The sequence below is a fragment of the Podarcis bocagei genome (assembly GCF_964188305.1).
Source record: "Podarcis bocagei genome assembly, chromosome: Z".
Lineage (NCBI taxonomy): Eukaryota > Metazoa > Chordata > Lepidosauria > Squamata > Lacertidae > Podarcis > Podarcis bocagei.
The window spans coordinates 48,298,204-48,324,280 of record NC_138140.1 but is presented as its reverse complement, the minus strand read 5'-3'; the positions used below and the strand labels follow the sequence as shown (position 1 = coordinate 48,324,280).

General features: G+C 43.9%; 2 protein-coding genes across 6 annotated transcripts in view; one reads left to right on the top strand and one right to left on the bottom strand.

The window, feature by feature from the left end:
- Positions 1 to 3,592: 3,592 nt before the first annotated feature.
- Positions 3,593 to 15,807, top strand: LOC308578556 (coagulation factor IX-like). Its single transcript, XM_081179037.1, has 8 exons — positions 3,593 to 3,747; positions 8,834 to 8,997; positions 9,940 to 9,964; positions 11,302 to 11,415; positions 12,013 to 12,141; positions 12,944 to 13,158; positions 14,396 to 14,510; positions 14,880 to 15,807. The coding sequence occupies exons 1-8, from the start codon at positions 3,681 to 3,683 to the stop codon at positions 15,428 to 15,430; spliced, it is 1,380 nt and encodes a 459-aa protein (XP_081035163.1). The 5' UTR covers positions 3,593 to 3,680; the 3' UTR covers positions 15,431 to 15,807.
- A 376-nt stretch (positions 15,808 to 16,183) lies between these two features.
- MCF2 (MCF.2 cell line derived transforming sequence) overlaps positions 16,184 to 26,077 on the bottom strand; it is a 77,011-nt gene continuing 67,117 nt past the window's right edge. For all 5 annotated transcript variants that reach the window (XM_081178952.1, XM_081178950.1, XM_081178951.1 and 2 more), the window contains 3 exons: positions 25,239 to 25,351; positions 22,091 to 22,191; positions 16,184 to 18,675 (listed from right to left, as the gene is read on the bottom strand). In XM_081178952.1, the coding sequence (XP_081035078.1) occupies positions 18,635 to 18,675; positions 22,091 to 22,191; positions 25,239 to 25,351 (255 nt within the window). In that variant the 3' untranslated portion in view covers positions 16,184 to 18,634. The remainder of the gene's footprint in view (positions 18,676 to 22,090; positions 22,192 to 25,238; positions 25,352 to 26,077) is intronic.

Here is a 26,077-nt window from a genome sequence, read left to right as displayed (position 1 = left end):
CAGTAATCTAAGGGTCACCAACTTGGTGCCCGTGAAGCCTCTGAGCTCCTCACACACACCCCCACTCCCTTGCCCCCTTGACCATGAGAAGCTGAGGGTGCTTGACATTTTCTCCCTTGAAAAATACACAGAGGTGAAGGAGGAAGTTGGTAGTTTCATTTTTAATGTCGCAGGGTCTAGTCCAGTAACATATTCCATAGAGAAAGATGCATAGCTACAGAAAACTGAGTGGGCAGCTTGCCCTGATGAAGATTTGAAGCTGACCAATCACTTTTAAGCCTCTGGTCTCAGGCAGTCTCTCCACCACCTTGTGACTAACAACAGTATACGTTCTTAAAGGACCAACCCTCTGGCCTGGTACACTTCCTTCAGTGCTGGGCTGGTAAGGTCTTGACGGGGGGGGGGGGGGGTGTTCCTCGAGGGAAGGTGCCCATGGAGGTCCACGCTCTGTCCCTACAGATGCAGAAGGTCAGTACAGGCTAGTCCATTAGGGCACAGTACACTGCCCCAGCAACCTCAAATCTGCCCTCAGCCAGTGCCCTCCTGATTAATAATAATAATAATAATAATAATAATAATAATAATAATAATAATAATAATAATTTATTATTTATATCCCACCCATCTGGCTGGGTTTCCCCAGCCACTCTGGGCGGCTTCCAACAAAACACTAAAATACAATAACCTATTAAACATTAAAAGCTTCCCTAAACAGGGCTGCCTTCAGATGTCTTCTAAAAGTTTGGTAGTTATTTTTCTCCTTCTTGCTTGGATCCAAGTCCAGGGGCTGGCTGCCATCTTCCTCCTCCTCCTCAACCTCAGTGTTGCCCTTATAGAACTCAGCAGCAAGGAGGATGGGGACAAACCTAGACTACTGTTGGCCTCCCTGCTTTCTGCCCTCCCACTGGACATCAGCCATCACTGGAGGAGGCTCTTGGGGAGGGGGGGAGCTCATGTTCATCAGCTTCAGCTCCTGTTCCACCAGCAGACTCACAGCCCTGCACCTGGTCTGATTCCTTGAGTGGATCTAAACACAGGGAAAAGCACACACTATAAATAAGTTATAAATCAAATCGTTATAACAAAAGGAAAAAATTGCTACATAAAATCGCCTAGAAATGTTTTGTGCTCTTCAGCGCCATCTGGTGTTGCATGTTTATAACGCTGGGGTTTGTTTGGTTTTTTTTTACTAATGTCGCTGAGTCCCTTCACTGGAATGTCTGCAGCTCCTGACTCACAAGCCTTGGCAGCTGCTGGATACAGAGGTCATGACATTTACAGGTGCTTTTCAAAGCCCATGATTAATTCTGCTTTTAGTCAGATCACTTGGAAAAGCAATGGGTGTGCATGCACACCTTCTCTCGTTCCGTTTCTCCTGGGAGGAAGCTGAGTAACCAGGGTGGTGCCCGTAGCACTCACCCAAAAAATCCAAATATGCCTATTGACTTAAGAAGGTTGGCAACTCCTGCACTAATCCCTGTCTTGGATTCTGCCTTCAGTCTCGACACAGCACTTTCTCAGTTTATTGATGCCATCGCAGATAAGCTTTGCACACAAAAAAGTAATGAATTATGTAAATTAATTAATTAATTAATTAATGGGGTGGGACCATTCTACCCCAATGCAAGCTTAAATAATTAAGATAACCAAAGAGTACAGCCTTACTGCAGACAGGAGCATTGCTGTTTGGTGCAAATGTAGATTTTGACCTCTGTTGCGGCATGTGTGGCACTGCAAAAAGCAGAAAGTAAACTAAAAAGAACAAAGGCAGCCATGCACATCAATAAGAAGGAAAGTTAGTCAGCCAGCAGCTGGTAACACCTTTATTAAAAAGGTAAAGGGACACCTGACCATTAGGTCCAGTCATGACTGACTCTGGGGTTGTGGCGCTCATCTCGCTTTACTGGCCGAGGGAGCCGGCGTACAGCTTCCGGGTCATGTGGCCAGCATGACTAAGCCGCTTCTGGCAAACCAGAGCAGCACACGGAAACGCCGTTTACCTTTCTGCCAGAGCAGTACCTATTTATCTACTTGCACTTTGACATGCCTTTGAACTGCTAGGTTGGCAGGATCAGGGACAGAGCAACGGGAGCGCACCCCGTCGCGGGGATTTGAACCGCTGACCTTCTGATCGGCAAGTCCTAGGCTCTGTGGTTTAACCCGCAGCGCTACTCGCGTCCCAACACCTTTATTAGGTCCAACCAAAAAGTCACAAAAAACACAACATACTTCTGGATTCTCAGGTAAAAGGCTACACTTGCTAGGAGGTGGTTGCATGAGGGGAAATGATAATAAACACAACAGTAGAATAATTAGTTAAAGCTATGAGGTGGCTCACAGATTTAGTCTAAAGCTCCATGTGCACTATACATTTAAAGCACCACCAGTCCACTTTAAACAGTCATGGCTTCACCCAAAGAATACTGGGAACTGTAGCTTGTTAAGGGTGCTAAGTGTTGTTTGTAGACTCCCCACTATTCCCCTCCCATAAAACTACAATTCTCAGAGTGGTCAATTCCTGTTCCCAGGGCACTCTGAGGTTTACAGCTCTGTAAATAGAGGCCTCCTTACAACTCTCAGCACCCTTAACACACTATAGTTCCCAGGGGGAATCATCTCCTTGATGGGCAGGCATCTCTCTCTTAGAGTGGCATAATACTTCTTTAAATGTATAGCGGAAATAGGCCCCAAGACAGAGATTTCAAGCTTATCCCTTCTGAAGTGCTGAGATCAGCATGCTACATATTTGGATTACTGGGATCAAGAAAGGGGGAATGGCAGTGCTGCTCCATTTATTTGAGAAATACTCAGTTTATAATCCCATTCTTTCCCAAATGAAATCTGCGTAGGCAGGGAATAGAAGTAAGGAGAAGCATGGCAGTCTTCCCTTCCCCTCTCTATCCTACTGAGCTGTTGATGCCCGATGATGCAGCAATGTTGAGGAGGAGATGGGGGCAAGTAATTGATGACAAGATGCAGCGCGCGCACGCACGCACACACACACACACATCATTTGAATAGCAATGCCCATCAATTTTGGGGGGCCCTCAAGTATTTTATTGGAGGGACTTCAGCCCCTAAGAGTTGACTCAAATAGGTCTACTCCAGTGCCTATGGTTTATAGACTTTATTGACTCACAAGCCAAGATAATGAAAATTCACTTTGGGTTCTCTGTGAGCTCCACCAACCTGGTGCCCTCCAGGTGCTGCAGAATGACAGCTCTCCTGACCCCTGTGCTGGCTGGGGTTGGTGGGAATGGTGGGAGACACCAGATCAGCAAAGACTGCTTTGCATAGGTAAAATTTGCATCCACTGCCCCACCCACTTTGGCCACCAGCCCTGCCCACCATTTACCGGTACATGTGGGCCTTGGAAAGTTACCTAGCAGAGAATCTGGTATTTGGCCTGAGAAAAGATTCCCCAGCCCTGCTTTTCAGAGACCCTAGCCCTTTGTCTGTGAGGTTTTATGTCATGGCCATGCTGAAACTGGTGTTTCAATATAGGGGAAGCCATTTTAGAAACTTCCGGAGGTGTCCACCCAGGGACTTCCTTTTAGAAGATGACCTCAAAGCTGAGCCCAAAACAAAACAAATATGTACTTGCCCTTTGGACCCCTTAAACTGGTTGCTCCTAGTCCACAATACATTGTTAGCAAAGCAGATGCACTGCTTTTAAGAAAATGGCAAACAGCTTCTTCGTGCTGGCCATCTGTCTCCTGGGATGTCACCTCCGTGGCGAATGTGCAGGTGGGTTCATTTTAAACAGAATGAGTCACTTGAAATGAGACCAGGGTCCAGGAGGCAGATATGTCATCAATAATTTACAAGGAAGGAGAAACATTTCACTCTTGTCAAATGTTTTTTATGTGTAGGATCTTTTTCTTTTTTTAATGTGGTTGCCAGAGGAATAACATCTGTTGACCCAACTTTCATTAATTTAAAGAACTGAGGGGTGGTGGTGGCTTCATATAGCCTTCAGTTCACAGTGTAGTTAAATTAAGAAATACAATATCTCGGTGCACATTTTGACAGATACGATTTAGCGCCTGGCTACTGTTTTATGAGTAGCTTTGATTTGTTGATAATTTTAATGTGCATTCGTTTTTTAAAAAATGATACTTGCACTGTATATTCTTTTGATGTGTATTTATTAAAACATATATGTATTTATATACCACTATTCATTACAAAAATATCAGAGCTGTTTGCAATTGTACAAAAAGAAGCCTGCTACAAAAACCATGTAAAAAAAATATGTTGAAACCAGAAATCAGCAAACTGTTGTAGAAAGATGTATTCCTAACTGCCTTCATAAACCTGTGACCAAAGAAAAATTTCAGGAGGCATTTAAACGTTGAAACAGAAGGTACCTGTTGAATCACTAGAGGCAGAGTATTCGACAGGACTCAGCTGATGACAAGGAAGGCTGATTTTCCTCTTCCCAAATGAGCCTCTCTTGAGTCTCAGAGGACAACTGACTGCATTCCTGCAGACGATCTTGGTGATGAAGTTGGGATATAAGGGTTCGGGTAGTCGCTTAGGTACTTTACCTGTTCAGGGCTTTTCAAATTATTAAAGGAACTTGAACGTGGCTCGGTAGTAGATGGGCATCCAATGAAAATGTTTTAACAATGGTGCCTCATGATATCCATCAGATGCCCTCTTCAGCAGTCTGGCCACTGCGTTCTACACCAGCTGGAGTCCTGGGTTCCGGCAGAAGAAAAAACAATTAATATAAATAGATGAAACAAGGAAGAAGAAATTATGACAGTTCCAATTAACCAGAGGCTACAGTTTTGTGTTTGGAGTGTTGGACTAAGACCTGGGAGACCAGGGTTCAAATCTCTGACCAGCCGTGAAGCTCACCGGGTGACCTTGGAGTCAGTCACTCAATCTCAGTCTAACCTACCTCAAAGGGTTGTTGTGCAGATAAAACAAGAGGGAGAACTATGTGTGCCACCTTGAACTCCTTGGAGGAAAGGTGGAATGTAATACTGTAATAATAATTAAAAAAAAACATTGCATAGACAAATAATGATGAATGAAAATAAATATAATTATTTCCACATTTGGCATATAAGCCTGAACAGATATTTAAAATGCAATTTGGGATATTTACAGGGCGTTCACCTTAAGAAATGAATATTATTTTGTGTGGTTATTTCAAATTTGGCAGCTGATTCAAACCTTGTTTATGGAATAGATTAGGAATACAGTAAAAAATATATGCATAAAATGTACTTTGAAGCTTCCTTTTTCTGCATTTTAGGATGTGCATCCAGCTGCATACTTCAGGCACAATTCAGCCAGAGTTATACATGTTTAAGTCTTGTGGCTTTTGATGGATTTTGATGGGCAAGTTAAGCTCTTGCTTGAACTTGTCCCACTGAAATCAGTGGTATGAATGACCACATAACTAGCTGTGTGGCTCATTCCTTAGCTTTGGCAAATAAGTCATAGGTCACAACTGGGAGTTTAATTATTACCTTAGTGAGAGCTGGGAATACAGGGGTTGAGGGAGCCTCCTTCAATAGGATTTCTGTATGGCCAACTGCCTTGGATTGTGATAGTTCTGTTTTTTTATAGTTTGTATCATGCTTATGATCTGTGCAACCATCCCCTCTGTTTCCGAAACAGGGTTGCCATATTTCAAAAAGTTGTTAAGCTTTTCTTGACAAAGTTCTTTGGTGGGTTTTGGTTTGGTTTTGGTTTGCCAAAGACGTTGTTGCGGGCTTTTTTGTGAAATCTCAACAACAACAGAAATGTGTTTTTATAGCTGCCACATGGCCGGACCTTCCTGGACATTTAAGCGATTTCTGCCCAAATGCTGCTTTGGGGTGGAGGTGCTGAATACTGGCTATGTCTGGAAAATTCCGGACATATGGTAAACCTAAGAAGACAATGCTGTTATACAGCCAATTTGGAGGGGGCGGGGTGAGAGGGTCAGGTGTAGCATTTTTATCTACCCCATTTCAAGAAGGAAAACACTTCTCTCATAGATAAGCCTCAGGCCTGGATGGGGGCAAATGCAGCCCCCCGTGTCTCTCAATTCGGCCCTCAGATTCTTCCCCAGGCTCCACCGCTCACCAGCCTTGCACTTGAGTGTTTCTGCCTGGCTGGAATGTGTCATAGAATCATAGAATCATAGAATCATAGAATCATAGAGTTGGAAGAGACCACAAGGGCCATCGAGTCCAACCCCCTGCCAAGCAGGAAACACCATCAGAGCACTCCTGACATATGGTTGTCAAGCCTCTGCTTAAAGACCTCCAAAGTAGGAGACTCCACCACACTCCTTGGCAGCAAATTCCACTGTCAAACAGCTCTTACTGTCAGGAAGTTCTTCCTAATGTTTAGGTGGAATCTTCTTTCTTGTAGTTTGGATCCATTGCTCCGTGTCCGCTTCTCTGGAGCAGCAGAAAACAACCTTTCTCCCTCCTCTATGTGACATCCTTTTATATATTTGAACATGGCTATCATATCACCCCTTAACCTCCTCTTCTCCAGGCTAAACATGCCCAGCTCCCTCAGCCGTTCCTCATAAGGCATTGTTTCCAGGCCTTTGACCATTTTGGTTGCCCTCCTCTGGACACGTTCCAGTTTGTCAGTGTCCTTCTTGAATTGTGGTGCCCAGAACTGGACACAGTACTCCAGGTGAGGTCTGACCAGAGCAGAATACAGTGGCACTATTACTTCCCTTGATCTAGATGCTATACTCCTATTGATGCAGCCCAGAATTGCATTGGCTTTTTTAGCTGCCGCGTCACACTGTTGGCTCATGTCAAGTTTGTGGTCAACCAAGACTCCTAGATCCTTTTCACATGTACTGCTCTCAAGCCAGGTGTCCCCCATCTTGTATTTGTGCCTCTCATTTTTTTGTCCAAGTGCAATACTTTACATTTCTCCCTGTTAAAGTTCATCTTGTTTGTTTTGTCTGTCAAGGTCATTTTGAAGTGTGATCCTCTGGGGCGTTAGCCACCCCTCCCAGTTTGGTGTCATCTGCAAATTTGATCAGGATGCCCTTGAGTCCATCATCCAAGTCGTTGATAAAGATGTTGAATAAGACCGGGCCCAAGACAGAACCCTGTGGCACCCCACTAGTCACCCACTAGTGTCCTTGAATTGCAATCATGCCTTTTGCTTGTCAGAGTAGATGGAGAAAGGAATGCAGTTGAATGCATCCCCCTTTAAAAAGGGAAATCACATATTTTGCTCCACCCACTTTTCCTCTGACTCCACCCACCACTTACATGTGGCCCCTGGAAAGTTGCCTATGAGGAATGCAGCCCCTGAGGCGAAAATATTTCTCCACTCATGGAATGGATGTCACAGGTTTGCATTTTCAGCACTCCCCGGTGTTGCAAACTCTCTGCAACCAGAAGGCCAAGACTGAAGCAAAGTGGCTGCACTAGAATCTCCCAGCCTGATGGAGTCGCTTTCTACTTGCAGAGCATTTTTGACACATAGGAGCAGTCTGAACTTGTATCTCCAGTCTGCATTCTGAACTAGGTTGGGCTGGTCTTCTTCCACCTCATTTTACTGCACTCAGCCTCAGTAATCCTTACAACACACCTGTAAGCTAGGCTAGCATTGTTGGTGTTGGCATCCATCTGTCTTGGGACACCTTCAGGGGTAAAGTCAAAACTGTTGAAGAGTTACAGTGCCTGCTGCAGTTATAGACACCAAAATGGGAGAGACATTTTTTATTGCAGTGGGGCGTCTGGTTTCATTGGTGCAGATGAATCATGTTTTTTCGTCTCTCTGTGCCGTCCCAGCAGCCATTTCTCCTATGGTCATTGCTGTAGATGCACAACCTGACTGTCTGTCTCCAGGCACTGTGTCTGCAAGGGATTCCCACACGGTGGGGTTGATGTAGCCAGCCTTCATGTCATGTTTGCAAATATCTTTATGATGCAGAGTTGGTCTGCCAACAGGCCTGGTGCCTGAAGACAGCTCCCCATAGAGCTCTTCCTTGGGGATCCTTCCATCCTCCATTCTGTGTACATGACCAAGCAAGCATAGATGTTGCTGAGACAAGAGTGTGAACATGCTGGGAATGTGGACACATATTGCCTGGTACTTGTTTCTGCCGTGTGATGCCCCAAATCTTTCTGACACAGCACATATGGAAAGCATTGAGGCGTTTCTCCTAGCAGGTGTAAATTGCCCGTGACTATAAAGCTGTGTGCTCACCACACAAGCCTGGTAGACCTTCATATTGGTATTGGTCATTAGCATCACATTCTCCCATATCCTTTTGGAGAGGTGAGCCATTGCCATCGCTGCCTTGCCACTTGTCTAGCTCAGGGTCCGTGGAAAGGTTAGACAGGTAGACAAAATTGTCTACCACCTCAAGGGTGTGATCACCAATGCTGATGCCTAGTGTGCTGGCAGTGTCCTGACCCAAGAGGCTTGTCTTCGTCAGGCTGATGGTGAGACCGAACTTGAGGCAGGCTTGGGCAAAACAGTTGATGAGTCTCTGGAAAACTTCCTCAGAGTACACTGTCAGGACAGCATCATCTGCAAACAACATCTCAGTCGGGATTTGAACCCAGGTCTTAGTTTAACACTCTACCCATGGCACCACACTGGCTGTAATAATGTCCTGCCTACATCCATCCAGGTGAATTTGTGGCTGTGGTGAGATTTGAGTGGTGAACCTCTTGGCTTTTTCTATTTACCAGCAAGTCTCAACCTCAAGAACATCCAAGCATCCAAACAGCCATGGCTTTCAAAAGCCATCAGTTGTCCCAGGGACCCTGGGTAGTTATTATTCCAGTTAATTCTTTTGCTCATTTCGCTCTCTGACCTGTTGCTTCTTTGCAACTTGAAGTTTTTATAAACCAGGATGAGGCGAATGCCGTTTTGCCACGCTACAAAAGGTACAATTCTGGGCGGCTGGAAGAAATGGTTCAAGGAAACCTCGAGCGCGAGTGCCAGGAAGAAAGATGCAGCTATGAGGAAGCAAGAGAAGTATTTGAAAATGATGAGAAAACGGTGAGTTCCAGTTTTTAGAATGCGAGATCTAGAACTTCACCATGGGTGTGCAATTGAAAAAAGAACCTGCTATGCAATCTAGAACTGTTTGCAAGGAGTCTTGTGAAATTCCCCATCCTACTGACAGGCAGATAATTTTTATTTTTTTCTGAGCGGGTTGAACTATTTAACTGAATTTCTCCCAACAGGAGGAGAAATTCTCCCATAGTTTGTTGCAAGTTAGAAAGAGCAGCCCTTCCCAAAATGTGTGTGAGAGAGAAAGGTTCCACTAGTGTGATCTCACTGAGTTCAATGGGGCTTTTTAGCAGGTAAGTATTTACAGCAGCCTTAGTGTGCTTTACCAAACCTCTTTAGTAAATCCCAGTGAACTCTATGATTCTGTGCCAAGGTATCCAAATTCTGTACTTAGAAAATTTTGTGGCCTACAGACAAAGTAGATGTATGTGAGTCCCCTTATTTTGCACATTCTGCCACTTTTACTTTTTTGCATAATTATTATTTTGCTGGGATAGGGAGTGAGAAGGGCTTGAGCCCTTCATTGGCTTCTGAAAAGCATATTTAGCTGCCAGTTTAGCTTTTGCACTTATGGTAGGCACAACACCTCAGACTTTAAAGGATGCCTTAGTTTGGCAGCAAAGAGGACTAGAATCCTGGTTTTCTTTTGAAATGAAAATAGAAGCTGACTTCCACAGCAAAAAACATAAGATGTGGGTTCTCTGTGAATGTACTATCCTGATTATTTCCGACTGTAGATGATTAGGAGTTTGTTATGTACTCAGTCATGGGTTAAAGGCATTGACATCACCCTTGCACATGATTTGAACCCACAAATCGGTGCTGGGTCTGGATCATTATACAAATGTTACATAGATGGCTTATATATGTTACTTGCTTTCCTGCTTTCATTTTCATTTGAATTCAGCTTTACCATATTTCTTGCAGATGGAATTCTGGAAGGTATACCTTGGTAAGTAGGCTTTTTTTAAAAAAATGAACTTCAATTGCATTGCAGTACTTTATTCTCAAAATGAAACAGTTTCATTCCAACTGGAATCATGGAAAGGGCCAGTAAATGGAAGATGATTGACTCCTGAGTTTTAGGGCACTCTGTGTGTGTGTGTGTGTGTGTGTGTGTGTGTGTGTGTGTGCAGGGCCTTGCAGAGCCAGGCAGAGGCCCGGGCCAGGTAGATAAGTTGCCCCCCCGCCCTTTTGACCCTGGGGATAACTGAAGTCTTATAAATAAGTATATAAATATGCTGACCGAGGCCCCCTTTGGAATCGGAGACCCGGGCCAAGTGGCCTATATGCCCCGCCCCCCCCGCCCCGGTCTGGGCCTAGGTGTGTGTTCTCTTTTAACATACTGCTGTACAGTTGCATGCATAAGGTCTGTCGCTAACATTCTGGAATGCAGAAGAGCAGAACCTGAAAGAAACCAGCATATTGGAAAAAACAATAGAAGAAAACTGGGGGAATCCATTAATTCCTACCTGTAAGATGTTAATTTCCCATCTCTCTCTCCCACCCCCTCCCCTTTTATGGCTCGTTGGTAGAGTCCATGCCAAAGGTTCCTTGTTCAGTCCATGACATCTGCAGGTGGGTCTGAAACTCTAGAGAGCAACTGCAAGGCAGGGTGGACAGCACCGAGCTAAATAGACCCATGGTCTGGCTTTGTAGAAAATAGCTTCCTGGATCTACTGCTGTATTTGGATTGGGATAATAATCCTTGATACTGGATTATTGCAGCAATGCACTTTATGTGGGGCTGTGTTGGGACAGGTGTGGAACCTCCAGCTGGTGTGAAGAATGCAGTGGCAAGACTGCTGATAGGGGCAGGCAGCCTTGCAAAAATATTTGTACTGACTGCCCATAGGCTCCTAGGCCAGGTTCAAGGCTCTTATGCTGGTCTACAAGCCTTCAACAACTTGGCTCTAGGATACTGAGCCTTCCTTTCCCAGCTTCATCTCTGAAATAATGTAGAGAAGCACTGTTCGTCGCCCTGCATGTTACAGAGGGCTGACTAGCTTCAAATTAGTAGAGACACACTAATGGTGCCACTTGCTGGCAGCTTTTAGGAGCTACAGGTGAAGGCTGAGTGCAAGGTGGGAACTGAAGGTGGATAAACGTTCCCAGAAGAAGAAGCACAATTTGGCCCCCCCCCCCACCAGAGATACTACCCCTACCCTAACACCCCCTCCACCCCGTCTTTTTTGCTTATGCTCTAAAGTACATGATAAAGATGTGTAAATAGCAATGTAACTGTTGGATAATGCAAGTTCCTATTACATTTCCTTCTTCTTTTCCAAGACGGAAACCAGTGTGACTCAAACCCCTGTTTGAACGGAGGTCGGTGTGAAGATGATATCAGTAACTACATATGCTGGTGTCTGGGTGGTTATGAAGGAAGGAACTGTGAATTAGGTATGTTAAGCGGGAGTCTGTCTCTGTTGCACAATGCCATAAATCAAGAGGGTGTTAAGCAACCGACCATTGCCGAATATGGTAGTGTGTCAAAGGCCCTATCTGCACTGCATTTTTAAAGCTGTACGGCACCACTTTAAGCAACCAGGGCTACCACCCAAAGAATTCTGGGAGCTGTAGTCTGTTAAGGGTGCTGAGAGTTGTTGGGAAACCCCTATAACCCTTCAAAGCTACAGTTGTCAGAGTGGTTTAACAATCAAAACCTCTTCCCAGAGAGCTGTGAAGGGATGGAGGAGGACTTTGGGGACAAGCTTTGAGGGGAGGGGTCGGGGTCTTTTGGGCAAGGCATAAAAGGGGTTGTGGTTGGCAATGGGGTGAGATGTTTGGTGGGGTTGGCGAGCAACATGAGCAGCAATGGCAGGCCCTAGTAGAAACATAAATGCTGAAGTCATTTTGTAAGTTTTCTTGTGTGAACCATCCCTTAATGTTGATCAGTGATGGGGCTTCCTCATTGTCTCCATGTTCTCCATCCTCCACAGCCCTCTTCTGCTCTTAACCCATGATTAAATTTGATTCCCTTTACCCCATTGCAATCAGATGCTACTTGCTCCACAAAGAACGGAGGTTGCAAACAGTTTTGTAAGAATGGCCCAGGAGGGAAAGCATCCTGTTCCTGTGCTTCTGGCTATAGGCTTCAGGATGATCAGAGGAGCTGTGAGCCAACAGGTAAGTCTCCTTTTTGTTACAGCTTTATTAAAGTTTTGAGCTGTAAATCTCCCACACACTCTACATATTTAGTATTTCAGGCCTCTGTTCCTGTCATGGACACATGTTCCACCAAAATAAAAAAAAATGCACATTCCTTCTATTTGATGTATTTAAGATTGGGTGGAATGGGTGCTGTCCAATAAGTGCTTGCTACCTTCACACTAGAGCATACACTCATCTGTTTCATCACCTCTAGTGGGCTGTGGCTGTTCTATTTTAAAACCTGTAAGGCATAAACTAGATTTGTCCCACCAACCTTCCCATTTGACCCACAAGGCCATTTTGGCCAAGCTACACCCACCTACCTTTCCTGTGGGATAGGGCAGTGTTAGGCAAGAAAATCTTTGCAGGCACTGTGTTCCCCAAGCACAGGACATGCAAAGCCCCTTGTGGAGTGTGGGGAGGCGGAATCTCCATAGGGCTGCAAGCCTCTTCCTCCAAAACAGTCCTTCCAAAACTTGGCCTAGCCTCCAGTTCTGAGTCCCAGTTCCTGGCTTCCATATGGCTACCATATGGTTCTCCTCCAGCGTCCAGCCACTAGAGCACATCTGATTGGGGAAGGCTGCTTGATGGAAAAGGCTGCTCAAAGAAACCTTTGCCCTGAGCTACCGGAAGTAACTAATTCTTGCCTACCAAGTACAGTGTCAAAACCAGTAAGTCATTACTAAGCAAGAGGCATTTGTCTGCAATACTGTTGTGGGCCAGAGTCCCCTCTGCCAGATGCAGGGGTGTTGTCTTCTTCTTATTTTGTTTCCCCCAGTGCCCTTCCCATGCGGAAAGGTCACAGCTCAAGAGGCAGTAAAGAAGCTCACCCGCTCAATGCCAAATACATTTGACGACTGGTTGCTCACCAACACTACGGATGACCTTGAGGAGGAGTCAGGAGACAATGCCACCCAGGTTGTTTCCAAAATAGGAGCCAGAATTCGAGTGGTTGGTGGCATGGACAGCAAGAAAGGGGAGATTCCTTGGCAGGTACTGTAGTTGTCATGGTTGCTTTGTCATCTGGGGGTGCCTAACCTTGCAACTTCTTGTTCGCCATCAGGAAATTACAAAATACTTTATTCCTCTAAGGCAGCAGTAGCCAGTGTGGTTTCTTCTAGATGTTGCTGTGCTGCAACTCCCATCATCCCTCACCATTGGAATGCTTCCTTGGGGCTGATGGGAATTGTAGTCCACCAACATCTGGAGGGCACCATGTTGGCCATCCCTGCTGTAATGAACACTGGGCTTTAACTAATGTAGGAGGAGAGAAGCAATTCCTATAGCTAACCTTTCTCACTCTGAAACAAACCTGTCACCCACTCAGAACAGCTGAAATCAAGGAAAAGTTACTCATCAAATCTACAAACTCATTCCTTTTCTCTGTTCCACTCCTTAGTTTAGGGCCACAGTAAGATGGATTAGTCCTTGAGGTGACACAAAGCTCTTTGTTATATTTAAGATGACAGCGAGTGTCTGAAATTCAATTACTGTTGACATTTGCAAGGGAGAAAGGACAATTCCAGACACATTTTGTGAATCTCCCCAAGTCACATGAAGTCAGATAATGGCCTGTGACCAAGGGACTGCCCACCTCTGAACTAGAAGCAGATGTTTCTTGGAGAGACTAGATATTATATGGACGATGTACAAAATGCTGTTCAGATGTGCACATTCCACAAGTCCTTTTTGAGAGTGTGCGTATTTGCCAGGCAATGTGTACCCTTCTCATGGGCACATTCTCCATGAGGCATAGTGAATGTGTAGAACAGCTGGTTGATATGCACATCAACCACCCAACTCACATGATTCCTAACATACATAGAACTGTAGGTATTTTCCCTTCCGCAGGGTGCCAGCGATCACATCCTGCTAACTATCAAGAGAGGCAAGCATCTCTCTGTGTTCAGGGGCACTCACACAATGTAGCTATGGTCAAAATCACTTCTGCATGTAAAATTTCCATAGCCTTTCTGGATTGGACCAATGATATTGTTTCCCAGGGTGCCCAAATCATAGCACATATGTCCCAGTAACGTAGACAACAGACATGCTTTCACACTGAAGTGCTGTACACACAGTTCTGCAAGCCCCCTCCTCATAGTCCTGTTCTTTGCTATCAGGCAACCTTCACCTTCCCTTTGAAAATGAGTCTTGCCCAAAGTTGAGTGGGTCTCCAGGCTGGCTATATAAATTTCCCATGGTCTAGTCCAGCCTTCTCTGCATGCAGGTTTATATCCTCAACGAAGAGCAGAAAGGATTCTGTGGAGGCTCAATCGTCAATGAAAGATGGATCGTCACTGCAGCCCACTGCCTTGAGTATGTGCCTCACACTGTTGTGGCAGGTAAGTCACGGAGTAATGTTTGTGTGAGTGCTGTGTTCCTCCTTGCCACATTTTTGCCAGAGCAGGGACGGCGAACCTCAGGGGTATTTACAGAAACAAGGAGGTAGGAAGAGAACAATCCAAGCTGAGTCCAGGCTTTTGGTCTGGAAAATACCTGTGGTTCCTCCCACCGTTCCTCTGCGTCCAACTAGCCCATGACATCAAACATGATGGCAAGCAGATGGGGGGGCTGGCTGAGGTCGGGGGGCGGTGCCCCTATGTGCTCTAATAGATCAGCCCCCACTTCCATTATTATTATTATTATTATTATTATTATTATTATTATTATTACTATTATTACTTTAAAAGGATGCTTTGGCTCTTTATCAGGTGAGCATAACGTCAACATCGATGACGGCACTGAACAGCGTCGCCGGGTGATCAGAACGGTCCCCCACCCAACCTACAACGCTAGCAACAAGTACCACAATGACATTGCCCTTCTTGAGCTGGACTTGCCGCTGGAGTTCAACCAGTATGCCGTTCCCATTTGCATCGCAGACAAAGAGTTCACAAACAGCCTGCTCAAGCACAGCGTCGGCACTGTGAGTGGCTGGGGGAAGCTGGCATTCCAAGGAAGGCTGGCTAGCATCCTACAGGTTCTCAAAGTGAAATACATTGACCGGCCAACCTGCCTAAGGAGCACCAGGTACCCCATCTTGCCCAACATGTTCTGTGCTGGCTACTCAGATGAAGAGAAGGATACATGCCAAGGGGACAGCGGGGGCCCTTACACCGCAGACATTGAAGGCACCTGGTTCCTAACAGGGATAACCAGCTGGGGGGAGGAGTGTGCGAAAAAGGGCAAATATGGCGTCTACACCAGAGTTTCAAAATACATTAAGTGGATAAAAGACATGACGAGTTTGAATGCAAATTAACCCAGAGTTGTGATAGGGGGAGAAGTTTTGAAAATCCTTTTAGATTTGCATTTCTCCAAATTTTCCAAAGCAGTTATCTCCAGCCCAAAGTACCTGGGGTAATATATGCACGGAAATGGCAAATATATTATTCAAGAAAATAACATTTAAAAAAACGAGAGCATTTGGTGAAATCAGCATTAAAATGCTGGTGGATTTTCATAAGGAATCCCTGCCCCCAAAGAGACTGCAAATTGGAGGTGTGGAAAACTTTATTTTAAGATTGGGAATAAATGAGAAACAGGGAGAAATTGAAAATGACTGATTTGCCCATCCTTGCCGAAATGTATTCCAAAGAAACATATGATTGGGGGAAGGGGGCAACACATATAACCCCCCTCCTAAGCCGTTTTTTTAAAAAAAATAGTTTCACAAAATTAAACACAACTGAACAAACATCTTTTAGAAAAGTGATTACAAAGGAATTGCTACCTAGAGGTAGTGTTGGGCAATGGGTAGAATATTTGGCTTGGATTACTAAAACTAATTATCACAGCTGCGGGAATTTCAAACAAGCCACATCCCTACCTGTGGTGTTTAAGAGTAAAACACAAGATTTTAAATGTATTGTGGAAAATTAGCACAGCGGGTGCATTAGAATGCAATCAGCATTCAATGTGTTTATTATGAAACTGCAAATAAAATACAATGTAAAAAGCTCCTCTGTTGTTAATCCAAGCAGCATAAAACTCCACACAAAATAAAATGTCTCATATATATATATATTTTATTTAACAATGTTTATAATTCTTTTTAAATATAGATTTAACACATTTTTACAAGTACATTTACAGTATAATTTCTAGGCAGGGCAGAAACCCTTCTGGTTTAGTTTCGATATACATTTTACAGCTCAAGTGGTAAACCTGGCTACTCTTAAGGTGTCGTCAAAGATTTGTGCAAATTTTTCCAAAGTCCTAAGAGTACAATCCTATAAGTGTCTACTCAGAAATAAGCCCAGCGGATCTTATTCCCAGGTCAGTGGGTGCAGGTTGTAGCTTAAGACTGTACATTCAGGCTTGCAGAACTAGCCAGCTTCATAAATAAAATAGTGCAAAACTAGAAAGACACAATTAAAAGGCCAAGGTGTGTTGTGGTTGCCAAGACAAAGTATTTAGGTGTGGAGGTTTGGGGTTTTTTGTTTTTTTTTTTGAAAAATGATCTCCACAGCATGACTGGCTTCTATATGGCAGTAATCTACAGTAAAGAGTAAAGAAGAAAGGAACCCATTTTATATCTAACTAGTAACTAATGTAACTTTGGATGGTGCTTTATAGAATATCTGTTAAAACGGTCCATTTGGAATCCTCAGAAGGGGCCCGCATATTATAGGATCCTGCCATTCATTCTACAGTGTCATTTTCTTGCAGAGTGGTGAACAAGCCAACAAATGGCACTGAACAGAACAACAGAATTGTAGAGTCAGAAGGAACCCAAACCACCACCTAGTCCAGTGTTTCCCAAACTTGGGTCTCTAGCTGTTTCTCCCCTCCCCCCAATCGTCCCTGGCCACTGGTCCTGCTAGCCACGGATGATAGGAGTTGTAGTCTAAAAACAGCTGGGGACACAAGTTTGAAAAATACTGATCTAGTCCAACTGCCTGCAATGCAGGAAGTGCAGCTAAAGAATTCTTGAAAGATGGCCATCTAGCCTCTGTTAAAAAAACTCCAGTGAAGGAGACTCAGCCACCTAATATATCACACAGTAAGTATTAGCATTAGAGGTGACTATGAAATGGGTGGTTGGAGGAGAGAAACTATCCCCGCCCCCAATACACACATTACCAGTGTTTTTCGAACTTATGTCTCCAGCTGTTGTTGGACTACAACACCCATCATTCCTAGCTAGCACGACCAGTAATCAGGGATGATGGGAGTTGTAATCCAACAATGGCTGGGGACCCAAGTTTGAGAAACACAGCATGATTAGGCTGATGAAATGTGTGCTAATGCACTGTGGCAGTACAATCTTGGAATCTGTGGTTCAGAAAGCCAAGTCTGATTTTTTTTAAAAAATGTGTTTCTCCCCTTCACATTGTGGTGCGTAAGAAATAATAATAATAATAACTGCAGCTTACTGAGACTGTATCAGTTCTAGTTTGCAGGCATGCAAACAAACGCCTGTCTTGAGCCGTTGTGAGTAGTGAAGTCACAACACCTACCCTGTGTTTATTGTTCCCATATGAAATTTGAATTACACACATTACGTAGAACTACCTGTATGGACACATGAATGCTAAGGGCAGAGATAGAACGAAGAAGCACAACAGGAAATAAATTATGTAAACTTCATTTTAAAAAGAATGAAAGAGAGGGGACATACTCCCCTCCATTCCAGCATCACGTCATTCTCAATAACAATGCTGAAGAGTACAGTCTTAGCACAAAGAAGAACATTGCTTTTTTAGTGCAAACAGGGACACTGAACTCAGTTATGGCACGTGTGTTCCCCAAAAAATCACAATGTAAACTTGGACACTTACTAGATCACCCAGGAACTCCAGGGAACCCAATGGGAGTTTTGACAATCTTGAGTTGTCAAATATGATCTTGAACCACATCCTACAGATACCCTGGGCTCTGGATCAGAACCTTAGTGCAAAAGGAGACTCCACTCCTTCGCAAAAGTATTGCATCATCCAGCCTGAAAGATGGTCATATGTTGTTGAGATATATTCATGCCTGTTCCAGAGGGGCAACAACCAATGAACTAGAAAACAGCTTATTGTGACTATGTGGTCTAGACCCAGCTGAACATAGGAAAGTGCAGCCAACCACAGTGACGTGTGGTTGGGAAACACATCTTCAAGAGGAAGCATCAGGCATCTTAATAAAGGCAAAAGAAACCACCCAATTAGTTATTAAATGTAGTTCAATGGATGCCATGGAGAGGACGGGGAAAGTCCACTTCATGTGAAAACAAAATGGTACCCTATTTTCCATTGGTGGAAGGAGGTGGGAATTAAATATGCCAAAAAAAAAAAAAAATGACTTCTACTGATGGCCATGGGGAATGTCGATGGAGCTGTGATGTGCTGCAAATGTTGATGGATGACAGATAGAGAGGTGGATCTCCAGCCATGGGTAAGTCCTCCCTCTTGAACAACCACTTCAAATCGCCACTGCAGCATTCAAACATGACATGATATGAGTTCTCCCTTTAAATTCAGGGGGAGCTTAGCTTTCTCGTCTTATACACGGCAGCGTCTATAAAGCAACAAAGAGCAACATTAGCATTAGGAGGAGCGTATTCCAAGAATACATAGGTTCTCACGACCATGCAGCTTATAACTCCTCCATTCCCGAAAGCACAAGGCAGCGTAGGACACTTATGGAAAGGAAGAAGCTGGCCAGAGGCAGGCTGCCTTCTGTTCCGAAAGCCAGCAAGAACGAACAAATAAGAGAAAACTCAGTTCAACAACTCTGCATTCCATGGACAAGTCACAAATCATTAAGGCTACATAGACACGCAACTTAAAGTGCATAAAGAGTGCAATCCAGTGCATTTAAATAGCTTTGCAATTTGACTGGTTGAGGTTCTGCTACAATTTCTTTCCCCGAACACTCCTCCACCCAGCCCCTTGATAATTGCAAAATGTTATCCAGCACACTTGTGAAAAGTGGAAATAAACCCATAGTTGTCTCCAGCTGCTCAGGACAGACCCAGCGCAATTAATGGACCTACATTCATCATGTCCATTCATTTCAATGGGTCTACACTGAGTAGAACTGGTGTTGGGTGCAACCCCTCCCCTAACCCAATTCCAAACCACCAAACACCAGCTAAAAGGCAAGTTCACTTTGTTAACGCAAAGCTATTGGCCAAGATCCTCCCGATAAACAAAACTCTTATCAGAGATTTAATAAACTGGCACCAAACTGGCCTATTAACAGCTGTCAGTTCTCAGAGGGAACAGACCCAATATTCCCACTGAGATGCCATCAAGCTGGTCATACTTTCTTTCTTAGGTGCCTTGAACTCTGGACATATCTTACAATGTATTTGTCAAGGTTACAGCCCTAGGCCCTGGTTTACAAATTGCAGCCCATCAAGTGTTAGCTCAACTTTTTTTCTTTTGGCGATTCTAGGCAAGATTAGGCAATCTGCAGCATTTGTGCATTCTTTGGCATAAAAGATAATAAGGTGGGATTCATTTCGAACCATGACCGTTTAAGTGAGAACTATGACTTTGAGATGCCAGGCCACAAAGACATGGAAGCATGGAATTAATGCAGCGTGCAAAAATTCATTTGAAAGCAGAATAGACCAGGAAGTTAGGGGGGGGGGGAGAGATCTCTTATTAAAAGTGCTACTTCTTGGTTGAATATGATATAAAGGATGGAGTATAAAGCACGTGGACATGAGAGACTGCTTTACAGCAGGTAAGGAACCAGCCACATTTTGGCCAGCAGAACAAGCCATTTGCTTTTTATTATATTCCCACCTTTTCCTCAAGGAGCTTAAGGTGCTGTGTGTGCTACCCCTCTCCCCATTTTATGCTTACAACAACGCTGTAAGGTAGGCTAGGAGGCCACCCAGTGAGCTTCATGGCTGAGTGGGGATTTAAACCCTGGCCTCCAAGGTCCCAGTGTGATACTCTTACCATGACACACCAGGCTAGCTTACTGTGTCTACTATGAGCCAACTGAGCCCACTTTATTCTTCCCTGCTTAGAGCTGTATCCAAACCAATTGTTATGGCTTGTTTCACTCCAAACAAAGCATTTAGATCAGTGTTTCCTCAAACTTGGGTCTCCAGCTGTTGTTGGACTACAACTCCTTTCATCCCTAGCTAGCAGGACCAGTAGTCAGGGATGATGGGAGTCCAATGACAGCTGGAGACCTAAGTTTGAAAAACACTGGTTTAGATAAACCAAGGTTTGCTCTTGGCTCATCAATCCTACTTTGCATGAGCGAATGGAATCATGGTTCTTTGGTTCAGGTGTAATGGCAAGCCAGCAATTGTGTCTTGTTTTCCCCACATGCTAGTGGGGAAGAGTGGAGCTGGTAAGATTTGCTTGTGCATGGTAAACTGTGGGTTATGGCTTACTTTGATGTGTAGACACTGCCCATATATCTATATAACCAGCATTGCCTGCTCTGACAGGCTCCCTATGGTCTCAGGCAGAAGTCTTTCATATTACATGTTACCTAATCCTTTAAAGAGGAGATCCCAGGAATTTAACTTGAACGTAGGAAAATCTCAGATAAAGAAGTCTTAGGTGGATTGGTTTGGATTCAAGGCTATACCATAGTTTATCATTACAAGAATGAGCTGCAGTGAACCTTGCAAATCTCTTTCCTCTGTCTGCCCTCAACCCCAGGATAGCAACAAGGTGAAGTTTGGAAACTTTTTCTTCCATTTTAGATTTTAAAAAGAGATTTGACCATGTCATCTACATGCAGACAAACAGTGATTAATCCTAATTATGGGTTAGTTGAAACTAGTCAACTTCAAACCATGGTTTATGAAGCTGGCTCGTTTTGACTAACTATAATTAAGATAAACACAGTTTAGGATTTGTGTGAACCACTAAACAGTGGTTAATTTAAAATCACTTTGGATCTCCTCTTCCTCAGGGTCATGCTGGAAGTGAGGGGAAGTGCTTGTTCTCCTAATGCTAAACAATTGTTTAGGTTTACGTCCTAATGCAACCATTATCTCCTGGCTTTTATCTGCACTTTATCCTCTCCCAGTGTAAAAAACAATAAATTGACAAATGAACCCTTGTTTCAAAAGAGACAGTGTGCCCAGTGACAACAAAAAGCCCTGAATCGTAAGAGGGAAAGAACTGGGGAGTAAACAAAAGGTATCCCATTAGAAACAAAGGTTCTGGACAAGAGGTGAAGGATTTCAGGTATGCCTTTCTGTTGAATGCCACTCCCTTTCCGAGACCCACAGGTCTCTGCCTCCACCCATCCTCTGTCACTTGATATTAATATTAGCACTGGATCAAATATACTTTTTCTACTCAGAAAGAAGAAAATAACCTGCAATTAACTGAGTGCAGAGGAATGTGTGGCCATTACTGGAGCATGGATGAAAAGTCCAGCCTTTCTACGTAGAATCAGGTTTTTGCACAGAATCTTAGCTGAATGTATTAGCTGTCATTTTGAATGAGCCAGCATGTTCCTAGTCATCATTTGCAGAGGAAAATGTGTGTGTGCAGGTTCTGCACACTAGAGGGCTTGAACAGGCCTCTCATGAACCAGGGAACAAGTGTGTCCTGGTGGTTAGTTAAGTGATTACATGTTCACCTGGATTATATGTTAAGTCTCCTGCCTTTAGCACTTATTACCATTATTATTATTATTATTTATTATTATTATTATTATTAGGCAGTTCCATATTTGCAAGAAGTAAAATCAAAGTAAGCAAATGAAAAGGAGAGGGGAAAGATTGTATCATACTACTGATAACTTTTCGAAGCAATTCAGATAATTGATTTTTCTCCCCTGCTCAGCGTAATTCAAAAAAACTGTGGCGAAAGCCAGGATTTCCTCTAAGCAAGCAGCCAATGCAAAGCAGCCAGTGCCTCCAAACTCCTGCAGATTCCAGTTCCAAAATAGTTCAGAGTGAGATACATATATATATAAATATATGCTCATCATCACAGGATACCTGCATCTCGGGCATGGCGAACACGACAGTCCCCGAGAATGATTTGCAAACTATTGATGGGCACCCAACCTTCTTTTCTTCGGTTGAGGTTTTTGACCAGCCTTTTAAGACGATAAAAGAAAAGAAAAAATAGGCATTAGAAAGGTGTACAAGAAAACCAATGTTTGCATATCTATACACAGAAGGCAGGATGACCAATCTAAAGCACAGTTTTATGGCACCTTAAAGGCTAACTCATTATTATGGCATAAGCTTTCGTGGATTTACATTCTTAGGCTCATGAAAGGCAAGGCAACCAATGGCTATGAGCCATGATGGTGTTGTGCTACCACCAGTGTTAGAGGAAGTGTGCCTCCGAATACCAGTTACCACAGTGCACAAGTGGGGAGAAGACCAAGGTACTCGTGTCCGCCTTGCTGACTTCTTATTCGGGCACCTGGTTGGCCACTGTGAGGTCAGGAAGCTGGCTCAGATGGGCCTTTGGCCTTGCTCTTCTTATGTTCATAAGACTAGAGCCCAGATCCATAAGGCAAGGGCCATAGCTCAATGGTAGAGCACTTGGAGGGCATGCAAAAGATCCCAGGTTCACTCCTCGGTCTCTCCAGGTAATGCTGGAAATTTGGGGGAGACAACATTGAGCTCTAGGTCCAACTCAGTTTCCTATGGAGTGGGATATCATTGCCAAGTGAATGAATACACAAGGAGGTGGGTGGGGTACGTAAAGCACCGAGTTAAATGTCAACAGCATGTTACAGTCTGTGGCAACCCAGTTAGAGCCATCAGGTGTCAAGGAGATAAAGAACTACACAACTTTTAGAAGACATCTGAAAGCAGCCCTGTACAGTGGACGCTCAGGTTGCGAACATGATCAGTGCGGGAAGTACGTTCGCAACCCGCAGCGCCGCGTGTGCGCATGCGCGGGTTGTGCTTCAGGGCTTCTGTGCATGTGCAAAGCGTGATTTAGCGCTTCAGCACCAAAACCTGGAAGTAACCAGTTCTGGTACTTCCAGGTTCGGCGCAGTGCGCAACCCGAAATTGCACAACCCCAAGCTTCTGTAACCCAAGGTATGACTGTATTGGGAAGTTTTTAATGTTTGACATTTTATTACTATTTTTAATACGTGCTGGAAGCTGCCCAGAGTGGCTGGGGAAGTGTGCAGAGTGTTGACAATAACTGGTGAAAGAACAATAATCTTTCAGCACTGCTGAGTAGTTTAACGATGGTAGTGAAACAGGAAGCTGTTCTCTCTATTCAAAGCCACTTAAGCTCAAATTATATTGCCATTTTCATCACCAATGCTAAGTTTAGTTGCTGAAGGTTTGCTTAGCACAGCAATGAGCTGGTTGAATTCTCACAGGCTGTGCTTTTGAATTCTATTCCTATTTAACTCCAGTCTCTCATCTCTCATCTATCTACCTACTATCTACGTATGTATGATATGTGTGTGTGTATTGTGAGTAAATTCAACCAACCTCTTGCACTTGGAACTGGGTGTGGAGAGGTGAATGGGACACAGCTGTGGGCAGCCTGAGGAAGGACCCTCTGCCCTGTGTGGATTTTCGTAATATTTTGTCCAAGTTTTTTGTTGCTGCTTCAATTTCCTGTACACAAGAAATTGTGTACAGGAAGATATTTTAAATATAGGAATTAAACAACCAAATAATCAATCAAAGTATGTATTTGGCAAATGAGGAGCACACCATGAAGCGGCCTGTAGTCTAATAAAGCTAAATAAAATTTGTTAGTCTCAAAAACAATTACCGTATTTTTTGCTCTATAAGACTCACTTTTTCCCTCCTAAAAAGTAAGGGGAAATGTGTGTGCGTCTTATGGAGTGAATGCAGGCTGCACGGCTATCCCAGAAGCCAGAACAGCAAGCAGGATTGCTGCTTTCACTGCGAAGCGATCCCTCTTGCTGTTCTGGCTTCTGAAATTCAGAATATTTTTTCCCTTGTTTTCCTCCTCCAAAAACTAGGTGCGCCTTGTGTTCTGGTGCGTCTTACAGAGTGAAAAATACGGTAGTTTCTTTAAAAAATAACATTTGTTAGTTGTGGCTGGCACCCATTGGGATTGGTATGGTGTAAGGCTGGAGTCCAGCGGCAGGTGGTGCCAGAGCCAAGGACTGTCTGAGCCAACTAATTTTGGTTTTGCCCCCATCACTTTCTCTGCTGAGTTCTAAAGGGGCAACACTGAGACTCAACAGGGAGAAGCTGAATAGCCATGCCATCCCTGAGCTGGTTGTAAGGAGCAAAGAATGCAGGGGGGAGGCTGGCTGAGGGCAGGCCGAGGTTGGTGGGGCTGTGCCCCATTTGCCACAGTGGACGAGCCTTTCCTGTTTGTTAGTCTTTAAAGGGCCACGAGACTCCTTGTTGGTTTTGCAGCAACACAGGCTGACATGGCTACACCTCTGAAAGAAGTACCTACATATTACCAGATTCAAGAGATTACAGCTCCCTCTTCATTTCTCATTGTTTGTGTGTTGAAGCTATTTCTATACTGCCTTTCATGTAAGAATCACAAAGCAGTGTACCAAAGTTAAATGAAATCACACCGAAACGAAACTCCAGAATAAATAAAACAGCAGCCAACATAAAGCCAAAACAAACACACTGGGCTGTGTCTGGCATTCTCTGTCTGCTATTGGGGAGTGACTTTCAGTGCTGGTATCGCAGAGGAATCCAGTGTGACAGCTGCACGAGGTGCACTCATTGCACCACAGATCGTGTGATCTATTTTGCAACAAAGTTATCGGAAATGTGCTTGTGTGTTCTCTTGGGCAACATTCCACTGGGACAAAACATTTTGCCAGCGGAACAAAGTTACAGCTGAGTGAATTTAACTCAGTGCTGCATTTGTTGTTGTTTAGTCGTGTCCGACTCTTCGTGACCCCCTGGACCAGAGCACGCCAGGCCCTCCTGTCTTCCACTGCCTCCTGCAGTTTGGTCAAACTGCATTAGATACAATTAGATACAAAGTTTGGTCAGTGCTGCATTAGATACAACCAATTAAATTATCATGGATATCAATGTCCAGAAAAGCCTGAGAGAATAAATGAGTTTTAGCAGGTGCCAGAATGCCATCAATGTCAACACCTGCCTTAATTGTTGCTGCTACTCCTTGCTGAAAAAGAAGATCTGGGGTGCTCACCATTGTCCTTCTCCATCTTCATGCAATAGTTGAATCACATCCCCATTTTTCACTAGCAAGTCTTCTGAATCGCTCATCTTGCAGTCTGCCAGGGCTTTATATTTTCCTGGGGACTGAGACATCAGGAACAAAGATATGGCTTATTTCCAGAGAGCAGTGCCAGCCTCCCAGGATGCCAAACCTCCCCTTACAAAAAAATAAATAAATAAACACTCTCACACACTCCAAATCTATTTAGAGCAAGGCCACATCTGCACTATGTGTTTAAAGCACTATGGTATCATGACTTCCTGCAAGGAATCCTGGGAACTGTACTTCATTAAGGGTGCTGAGAGCTCTTAGGAGACCCTTATTTCCTGCAAAAAGGTACAATTTCCCTTGGAAAGAGGGGTTTGTTGTTATTATTCAATAACAGGGAGAAGCAGCAGTACTGGGCCCAATGTCCCATGGTCCACAGAGTAGCTTCAGAAATTTACAGTTCCCAGTAACATACCATTCACCCGAAACGAATCTGGTATGTGTATTCTGCAAAGTTGTGTGTCTGTGTCAGGTTCTAAATCTGCTATTCAACTCATTCTTAGATAAATTGTTATAATTGGTGTGCGTATGTATTAGTGTGTTAGTTGTTGGGTTTTTTTTAAAAAAAAAATCAGTTACAAACGAATTTGATATAAAGGGGAGAAACAACAATAAAAATATGAACAGTAATAACAACAATAGGTTACAGGTACAGAGCCATCACAAAAAAGAGGAAAACATAACAGGAGCAATACCAGTTGTGATTCATGGATGTTGATATTTTTATGGTTAAATCACACCAAGATGTTTTATAGGAAGTG

Excerpts from the sequence above, each read along its gene's own strand:
- LOC308578556 (XM_081179037.1), top strand. The coding sequence starts at position 3,681 with ATGGCAAACAGCTTCTTCGTGCTGGCCATCTGTCTCCTGGGATGTCAC. Across the intron at positions 11,416-12,012 it reads AGGAAGGAACTGTGAATTAG|ATGCTACTTGCTCCACAAAG; the intron begins GTATGTTAAGCG and ends CATTGCAATCAG. Across the intron at positions 12,142-12,943 it reads GAGGAGCTGTGAGCCAACAG|TGCCCTTCCCATGCGGAAAG; the intron begins GTAAGTCTCCTT and ends TGTTTCCCCCAG.